The sequence below is a fragment of the Orycteropus afer genome, unplaced genomic scaffold, assembly GCF_000298275.1.
Source record: "Orycteropus afer afer isolate SDZICR_OR568_19922 unplaced genomic scaffold, OryAfe1.0 scaffold00079, whole genome shotgun sequence".
Classification (NCBI taxonomy): Eukaryota; Metazoa; Chordata; class Mammalia; order Tubulidentata; family Orycteropodidae; genus Orycteropus; species Orycteropus afer.
The window spans coordinates 2245162-2255582 of NW_006921666.1; the positions used below are offsets into that span (position 1 = coordinate 2245162).

The 10421-nt window shown below is 41.1% G+C and overlaps 1 protein-coding gene across 1 annotated transcript in view; it reads right to left on the reverse strand.

The window, feature by feature from the left end:
- The window catches only part of NRXN3 (neurexin 3), a 2130901-nt gene that overhangs the window by 1503935 nt on the left and 616545 nt on the right, over positions 1-10421 (reverse strand). The window contains exon 8 of the mRNA XM_042781017.1: positions 6368-6751. Coding sequence (XP_042636951.1) covers positions 6368-6751 — 384 coding nt within the window. The remainder of the gene's footprint in view (positions 1-6367; positions 6752-10421) is intronic.

A 10421-nucleotide genomic window follows, 5' to 3' on the forward strand; every position in this document is an offset into this window, starting at 1 on the left:
ACACCAGGGAGTAATATATTCCTCACTGCAATTAACCATACAAGACCAAAAGGGCAGCATTTCCCAAAAATAAAGCTCGGAAGACAGGAGGTAGCACAAAAGATGGATGGATGGAAATGGGGAACAAAGGGAGGAAGTGGGAAAAGTGTTGTCACCTTGTAGGAATTGCAATCCATGTCACAAAAGAAAATATGTATAACTTGCTAAACGAAAAATGAATTTGCTCTGTAAATTTCACCCAAACCACAGTAAAAAGTGAAAAACAACAACAAAAAGAAGAACATAAAACAATTGTCCTCTAACTGATCTCTTAGAGGGTGCCTGGCCTACCAGAGACACATAGCCTTAGCAAACACCTGGATAGGGAGAAGGCCCTAGACACACTGCAGGACATATTCTCACCAAGGATGGGGTTGTGGCAGATACTTCAGTTGGTTTTTCCTTACAAAAATCATGCTACTGGCCTACTCTCCTTAAGAAGTAACTTCAATAAGATAGAATGTCATTATACATACTATATGTCAGCCACTGTGTTTAACACTTAAAACACATTTTCTCATTTAATTTCTCAAAACCCTAGTAGGTAGGTGGGATAGTTGGGCTTGCAACTACCTATCTTTTCAAAGAATCACTTTAACACATAGATCAGGGTGAAACCCCTTTTTCTAGGTGACTCTGCCCACCTGGGCAGATTGGTGAAGAGACAGACAGGTAGGTGAACCAAATTCAACTAATCTTCCTTTATGAAAATGTAAAATCTGAATGGAAAAATTCAGAACCTGGAAGTCAGAGGAGCTGAATCATCTCAGTGGTAAGGAGCTCTGGTGGCACTGTGATTAAAGCATTGGGCTGTTAACCGAAAGGTCAGTAGTTTGAACTCACCAGCTACTCTGCAAGAGAAAGATGAGGCAGTATGCTTCTGTAAAGATTTACAGCCTTGAAAACCGTATGGGGGTCACTTTGAGTCAGAATGAACTTGATGGCAGTGGGTGGATTGGCATCCCTAGAGCTATTTGTTTCCCCTTCTGAGATTTACCTAGTGAGATCTTCATTTGATCAATACCCTTCCACTTAATCATCCAGTAAACTCTCTTTCTTAACTCTGTTAGCCACAGTGCATTCTGTAGCTTACAACAAAAAGAAACATCACTAGTGTTAGTATCCCCATTTCAAGAGAAGGAAAATTAGAAAAACTAAGTACTGGTATTACATCATTTAGATATTAAATGGCAGACCCAAGACTGGAACCAAGGTCTATCTAACCCTAAAACTCATGCAGTTAACCACTAGGCAATCCTACTGTACAACAGGTTATTTTTCTTGTTATCTAGATGAACTTGTGCTGAACCTTATTTACTTTCTTCTAAATAAATGTCAGCATACATTTAGAAAAAGCAACCTGGGGAAGAGAATAGAATCTGCAGTGGTCTCAAATAAGGTGCAGTGGTGCACAAATAAATCAATTTTTTAACCTCAATTATTTAACCTTGTACTTCTTTCCTGAAGGGAGCTCTGGTGGCATAGTGCCTACGACATTTGACCGCTAACCAGAAGGCTGGTGGTTCAAATCCACCAGCCACTCCTCAGAAGGAAGATTGGGCAATCTACTTCTGTAGTGATACTGCCTGGGAAACCCAAGGGGGGGGTCACTATGAGTCAGATCTGACTTGATGGCAGTGAGTCTTTCCTGCACTCTTTCTCTGTTGGAACAAGGGTCATTGGAGAGGACTCAAAGAATCTGCATTCTTAGTTTTTAGCTGGTGTATGTTAGATGAATGGAATCTTGGGGACCAGTGAGAAGTGTAGAATCTCTCTCTCCCCACCACAATTTCTTGGTTCTACAATTCAATATTCTCAAAGGCATTCAATTTCCATGATCCCAGGAAATATTTTTCTTGTAGCAGAGGAGTGGCAAAAGAAGAAGGTGAAAAAATGTGCATAAGTTTCACATGGCTGGGTGCTATAACAAGGTATGACCTCTTGTGCATCCTAACCTTAGCCACAAAATAACACTATGGAAATGGTTCATAGAGCAAATATGTATGTATACTCACATACAATACACAGACAAAAAATATGTAACAATAAGGAAGATAGATTGTAGATTGTGATACAGTGCTAAGTGGGAAAAGCAGAATGCCCTTTTATTACCTCTAACATTATTTAATTAAATTGCTGGGCTACACTGACAAGATAAAGATGCCTATGTTGTCCCAGGTCAGTTGATCATATTTTCTTAAGAAGGGACAATTCCAGACCAGATGAAAGACAAGTTACAAAAAGACTTCACAAGAAAACAGCTGGTCTTCTAGTAGAATGAAATAAAGCATTTCAACAAAACTGATTGGCAGTTAGTAGCTAAAACAGGCCTTTGCTTTTTAGGTCATGGGGATGTCTCCCACATCACTATGAATAACAGATCAAAATAAATAGAGTTTAACAACTGGAATAAATAGAGAATCTACATCTTAGAATAGCATCAGATCATGCAGAAAAGATATAAATATAATATCAAGCCAATTGTCAGATGTTAAGATTTAAAGTTGCTCATCTTCACAGACAGTAAGAGAAACTTCTGAGAGGGTAGAAGCAAGTCATCTCTTTTCACTACAAGGGAAAGATGCCATGGAAATTAATCCTAGTCTCATATCCTTATATATTTCCTAGTTTCCTTCCTTATATCTTTGTCTTTAGCTGGCAACTCCAGATAATGGGAGTTGTCCCTTTGACTGATCTCTCACTCACTTTGCTTGGGGTCATTGGCCTATTTTGATTTAGTAACCTTGGCCTTCTCCAACTATCCTTTTGCTCTGAATATCAGTTTTCAGCCTTCCATTTATGCTTTCTCCATTTTTAAAAAGTAAGCACTTGCCTCTTTCTGACAATACCATTTCTGTTGTGGAACCAGTAATACCAAGAGATCCATCTCACTAAGAAGTCCAAGAACAGGGCACAAGTTGGGCTAGAAGGAGCACACAGCTTTAGCAATTGTCTTAGGCTTATCACCTTTAGTATATGTGATTCCTCCCAGGCTTTGGGTCACTGCTTCCAGAAGAAAAAATTAAAAGAGAGAGAATGGTAAACTGCTATGTTGTTGTGGTGGGTGGGGCAGCACTCCTTAAACCAATGGGGATATAACTCCTGTATAAAGAGTAATGTCAAACACTCTTCTTTCACAGATATTCAGAAGTGTGTATAGTGAATATTAAGGACCAGAGAAAGAGACCATAGTTTTATTAGAAATAGGTGCCAAAAATATCCAAGAAATATGGGATGTCCTTCTCTCAACCATCATTCTTCATATAGAACTGACCACCCCCACCTTTTTGCCCCACTGATCATCTAGAGACATCTAGTATAACATCTGCTTTAACACATTTCCCTTTGTCTCCCAGGAGGATTATAAACAGATCAAAATCAGAGGCTGTATTGTACTTTTGCATTTCTAGCATTGAACACAGAGCCTGGTGTATAATATGAATTCAATAAATGTGTATGGCATGTATGAAAATGAATAAAAGAAAATCAAAAGTGTCTACACTAAGGAGTTTTAATAAAGGAAAACAATGTCATTGGGAAACTATTTTTTTCACTAGCAAAATGGAGTCCTATCCCTTTTACACTCTACTGATTCATTCTGAATGTGATGTCAGGAACAATACAGGGGCAAAAACAATTAGCAGGGGAACAAAACAATCAGCTGAACTGTCTGGAATTTGAGTTATGTGTAGATCAAATGTCTTATATTTGCTAGGCTCCTGCTCATTTGGTCCAGAATGGATGACTCTTGGCTGCACTGTACCAGGAATAATTGTCCCTCATATATCCCCAATCAGCTGTCTTTTAATGACTAGTCAGAAATGACAACGTAAAAACTGCAATGACTTTCATTGTACTTGGCAAATCTTGGACCAACTCCCATTGATTTGTCCTTGGAATACCTTGGAATAGCTCAGAAATACCTTGCACAGCTGGCTATAGGCACTGCTGCTGGCCTCCAGCAATCCAAGAACTGTGAGTTAGAGAGAGATCCAAGAGGAAGAATAAAATATCTGAAGTGACCTTCAGTTCTTACATTGACTTTGTACAGTGGAAGACATTCAATATCTTGGCTTACACAAAAATTGTTTCATGCATATTGGAGGTCAAATGGCCTTTCTAGCTTCCCAGACTAGTACCAGGTTAGGCTACCCTACAGAGAGATTTGGAAAGACTCCCAGGACTTGACAGACTGACTAGTTCCATGTGTGGCCTCCTTCTTGTCTATCTGGCTGCTTCCTTATCTTAGACTATGTTCTTGTTGTTGCTTCTTTGAAAGTTCAGTGTATCTGAACTTGAATAACATAAGCTTGAAGAAAACTCTCTTCCTCCTTTGCGCAATGTCCTGTTATCCTGTTCACAGTTTGACTGTCAAGAAGGTTCCCAATTCTTTTGAAATACACCTTAACTGGTAACAGAGCTAATCTCATCAAAACCACTCCTTGAAAACACCTGCTGGCTGGTCATCCAGTTCCTACTCCAGGCCTGGCTCAGGATCCCTCCCCATCCCCAGGCCTCTGATGCTTGGGCAATGATGGCCACAGTTGGCCTCTTAGGATAAGACTTTGAATGTCTCTGCTCAAGAAACTCTTCCAGTCTCTGAATCTCCATGCCCTCCTAGGCTGGTTCACCAACAGAGCCCATGCTGCTGTCTTGTGTCATCTTATTACTGCTTCTTCCTAGATGTTTCAGTTTCCAGCTAAATGAATGATAAGCATCTTGAGAACAGAATCTGTGCCTGTTACAGATGTCATATCCCCAAAGCCTATGCTAGAGCTATACACCCAGCAAAAGATTGATAATAAGGTAAATTATCCTATCACGTAAAATAAAAGCTGACAACCTGTGAACAGTCCGTTTGGACCTGTGTCCTTAGCATATAAAAAACAGATCAAGCCTCAGTCTGTACATAGCTCTTAGAGCAGAGTCTCCTTGTCTTGATTTTATCACTTTGCTTATCTTCATCTTTGCCATTTGCCCAAACTCTGAGTTCAATATAAATGCAAGAGGCTAAACTGGTGAATGAAAAGAGGCTATGCTCAGCATTCTGGTCTATTCTAAAAAGCCAGCCCCCACTTTCTGGTCCTCACCTCTTCAACTACCTCTCATATCCTTCCCCTCACCTTATTCCACCCGCGTCCATTCTGGACATTGTTCAGTTCCTCGACTGTGCTGTGGATTCTCACCTATGACCCTTCACACAACCTGTTCCTGTCTAGAACACAATCCTTCCTCTTGTCTCTTCACAAGCTAACTCCTACTCATATTTCATGCCTCATGTGTATGTATCTTCTTTCCAAAACTTTCTCTAAACCCTTGCAGTATGTCGAGGAGACTTGCAAGGGCCTCCCAAACTTCTCTGTACTTTCTCTTTAAAGGTGTTGGTGACAATAATTATGATACTAATAATCACCAACATTTGGGAATCAATGCAGTTGCCATTGAGCTGATTGTGACACATGGCAAGCTCAGGTGTATCAAAGTAGATCTACGTTCTATCAGGTTGTCAGTGGCTGAGTATTTCAGAAGGAGCCTTTCTTCTGAGGAGGCTCGGGCTGGACTCAGTCTTCAGCCTTTAAATTAGCATCTAAGCCCATTAACCTTCTCACCACCCTGGGATTTCCACATTGAGTGTCTGCTCACCATATATCAGGCACCTATTACCTCATTTAATTCTCATCTCATTCTTGTGACATAGGTACCTAATTATCTCCTTTTTACAGATGAGGAAATTAAGTATCAAAGATTTAATTTTATGATGTTCACACACTCCATAAGGGCCACATTTCTCACCCAGTCTGACCCCAAAGTCCTTGCTCTCAAACAATACATCACACGACTTCTTATACAACTCCGCATGGTTGTATTTATCTATTTAATGACCAAATAATCCACTAGAAAGTAAGCACCATAGAACAGGGTTGGGTCAGTCTGGTTCAGTGTTGTGTTTTCAAAGCCAGTAGCTAGCACATAGAAAGCACTAAAAAGTCTGTGTTGAATGGATAAATGATCAGCCAATTGGTTAGCCTTCTCAGAATCCAAGAAAAGAAATTATCTGCTCTTTCTAAATGGAAGATGTCTCATAGTTATTCAAAAAGAGTATCATTTTAATATTCAGTCTATATTTTTGCAATCCAACCCTAGCCAACCAAATCTAATAATTTATAACCAGAAAGGATATGAGGTGTCCAAGGTGAGCCCAAGAAAACTCTTCCCTGATAGCAAGGCAGCCTGGGTAGATGCAAAGATTTGGACTGTCCAGGAAAGCAACTCTCATACATCACTGCCACTCAGCTTCCTATGTGCCCCATACGAGGGCAGGACTCACCCCTCTCACAGGTTCTTCCCCAGTAGCCAGTGCCTGTGCAGTCACAGATGAAGCGGTTCCAGCCGTCCTTGCACACAGCATTATTTTTGCAGGGGTAGCTGTCACATTGTTTGGCATTCATCCGGGAACAGGAGGACTTGACGCCCGCAGCGTTCTGCATCTCTGCCAGCTGCCGGATGTTCTTGCTACGGCCATCGATGAACAGATCACGGATGCAGCCCACGTAGCCATAGTTGAGCATGGCAGTCCAGAGCTCCGTAGGGAGAATGAGACCAGCACGGTTTTCAGGTAGGCCCCCTAGATACATGTCTCCCTCCAGGTCCAGTATCTCACTCTCCCCACTGGCAGTGAACGGAGTCCTCCTGCTGTTCACTGATATGGTACCTGGGGTGAAAAGACAGAAAGAGAATGAGCTAACAGCCTTCATGGCAGTTCAGGTGAGGTCACTAGTCAAGGGGCCAAACAAAGAGTCCCAGTAGGTTAGCTCTGACACTTGTGGCTGGCCAGGGAAGGACAGTACAAAGAATGGAACAAAAGGCTGCAAAATGGTAAGAAAGATGATGTGAGCCATTTGGTTCCATCCTGGGCCAGCTAAGGCTTCCTGGTCCAGAGTAGGACCCAAGAAAATCCCTGTGGCCCAGCATCCAGTCCACCTTTCCTCTGCATAAAATTTTGTCTCTGAGAGGTGCGCCATACAGGTTGACAGCACAGTACTTGCCAGTGTTTAAATCCCAGCTCTGACTCCACCACTTGTCTGTCAGTGTGTCATTGTGGTGGTTTGTATGTTGCTATGTTGCTGGAGCTATGCTGCCAGTATTTAAAATCTAGAAAAAGATAGACTAGGAAGGAAGGCCTGGATGTTTGTTTGTATGTTTTCTTTTCTTTTTTTGTCTCCAAAAATTAGCCAATGAAAATTCTGTGGATCACAATAAAATGTTGCCTGACACACCTGCTTGGGACATGTCATCATGAAGGATCAATCACTGGAGGAAGAGCATTAGGCTGAGTGAAGTAAAGGGCCAGTGAGAGCATGGGTAAGCCTCAGTCTGACGAATTGGCACAGTAACAGCAACAATGGACTCTCACATGCTGGCAACGACGAAGATAACACAGAGCCAGTTAATGTTTTGTTCTGTTGGACATAAGGTCCCCATGAGCGGGAGTCAACTCGACGGTGTGTCTGTCTGTCTACCTATTTGTCAATCTATCATGATCTACACGTGTATCATTAAGAAAGTGACTTAAATTACCACACTTCAGCTTGCTCATCTATAACATAGAAAAAATAACTATACCTATTTTACAAGTTGGTGTGATAATGAAATGAGTGTAGAAAATATCAGGACTTCATTCTCTTTATAACTGAATAATATACCATTGTGCGTGTGTGTGTGTATATATATATACACACACACACACAAAATTTCATTTATCCATTCGTCTGTTGATTAAGTTCTATAGTATATACATATGTATGTATACATATATACATACATATGTATTTATGGGGAGCTCTGGTAGCATAGTGGCTAAGACACTTGCCTGCTAACCAGACGGCTGGCGGTTCAAACCCACCAGCCACTCCTCGGAAGGAAGGTTGGGCAATCCTACTTCCGTAGTGATACTGCCTCGGAAACCCAAGGAGGGGTCGCTATGAGTCAGGGCTGACTCGACGGCACATAACAACAACAACAACAATGTATTTATGTATATATGTGTACATATATACATATATAAAACCAAAAACCCAAACTCACTGCCATCGAGTCAGATCTGACTCATAGTGACCCCTCCTTGGGTTTCCGAGGTGGTCTCACTACAGAAGTAGATTGCCCAACCTTCCTTCTGAGCAGTGGTTAGTGGGTTTACCACCACTGGTTATCACTGGTTAGCTTATGCACTATGCCACCAGAGCTCCCATATACATATACAAACATACATATATACACACATATATATGTATGTATATATGTATACATATGTAGATCCATACATTTATGTATGCATATGTGTGTGTGTGTACACACACACACACACATATACATAAAACTCACTGCCATCGAGTTGATCCCAACTCATAGCAACCCCTCCTTGGGTTTCTGAGGCAGTATCTCTATGGAAGTAGATTGCTCAATCTTGCTTCCAAAGAGTAGCAGGTGGGTTTGGACCGCCAGTCTTCTGGTTAGCAGTCAAACGCCTTAAGCACTACACCACTAGAGCTACACACACACACACACACACATACACACACACATATATGTATACACTACATAACTTCATCAATAGATGAACGGATAAAGTTTTATATATATATACAATGGTATATTATTCAGGCATAAAGAGAAATTAAGTCCTGATATTTGCCACATGTGCATGAACCTTGAAAACATTATGCTGAGTGAAATAAATCAGACATAAAATGATGTATCATAACTATTGTATGATCCTACTTAGATGAACTATCTAGAATATGCATATATGCATATGTATACAGTTTCTGACACTGCCCAGGACAGAGTAAGTGCTCTGTGTTTACCTGAGTCTTCTTCTTTGGTAGCTGTACCCTAAAGCTGTGACTTGCTGTTCTGTCTCTCTACTCATGCACTGATACCCCTGGACCCAGCATCAATTACCAGATCCACCAGTGAATACCCCTGAGCATTGCTATCAATATATTGTACCTGGAGCATGCTTATTCTTTATTTTCTAACAAACATGCATTAAACACCTATTATGTCACTAATGTCATTCTGGGCACTGAAGATAGACAGGTGAATTTGACAGGCATGCTCCTGCTCCTGAATAGCTGACAGTCCACAGTAGAGGGGCAGAAAATAGACAAGCCAATAAACAAGAGGAATTAGCTAACGACAGGTGCTGTGAAGAGAGGGAAATGAGAACTGTGACATCCGTCTATGACTTCTACTAAAAGTAGAGAATCAGTAAGGACTTCTGTAAGTGGGTGAGAGTTAAATTGAAGCAGAATGTTGAGAAGGATCCGGGCATGCAAAGATCAGGGAAAGGGACATGTCAGAGAGAGGGAATATCATCTACAAAGTCCATGATAGGAAAGAAGAGTGAGATGAGAGCATAGACAATGAGTTCAGTGAAAGGCTGGGCCAAAGCAGAAGTTAAACCATGGCCCCATCAAATGAGATTATCAAAGATGGAACTCCAGGGAACTGGATGGAACTGACTTGAGAACTTGGGAACAGGGGGTCTAGTGCTAAATGGATTCTGATCCTAGGCCAGTTCTACTTTATAGCTCAATTTCTTGAGCTTCAAAATCAAGGAATTAGACTAGGTGACATCTAAACATCATGCCAGAAATTTATAAAATGTTTTTTTCTTCTTAAGATGCTTTATTGGGACCAAGGTAACCAGGTTCTGCCATCCCTCAGTCACCCTTCACTTCTGCCTGAGTTCCACTTCCCTCAGCTATGAAGAGCTGAGATCAAATGAGATCGGGAATGTGAAGTACCATCTAAATTATGACACCAACACCAGAGTAGGAAGGGCATTGAGAGGCCTATGGAAGGGTTAGACTAACAAGCACACCTCCCTCAACTCTCTCCTAGAAGTATTCTCCTAGAGAAATCTGCTTTACTTTCTTCTTTTTAAAAATCTTTCAAAAAAACTATATAACTTCTTCAACAGATGAATGGATAAACAAAATTTTGTATATACATATGATGGCATACCATTATTCAGCCATAAAGAGAAGTGAAGTCCTAGTATGTGCCACATATGGATGAACCTTGAAAACGTTATGCTGAGTGAAATAAGTCAGACACAGAAGGACAACTGTTATATGATCCTACTTAAATGAAGTAGGAGCTCTGGTAGCATAGTGCCTAAGGCACTTGACTGCTAACCAGAAGGCGGGCGGTTCAAAACCACCGGCCACTCCTCGGAAGGAAGATGGGGCAATCTACTTCTGTATTGATACTGCCTCAGAAACCCAAGGAGGGGTCGCTATGAGTCAGGTCTGACTTGAAGGCACATAATAACAACAACAACTTACATGAAATATCTAGAATAAGTGCAGAGAGAT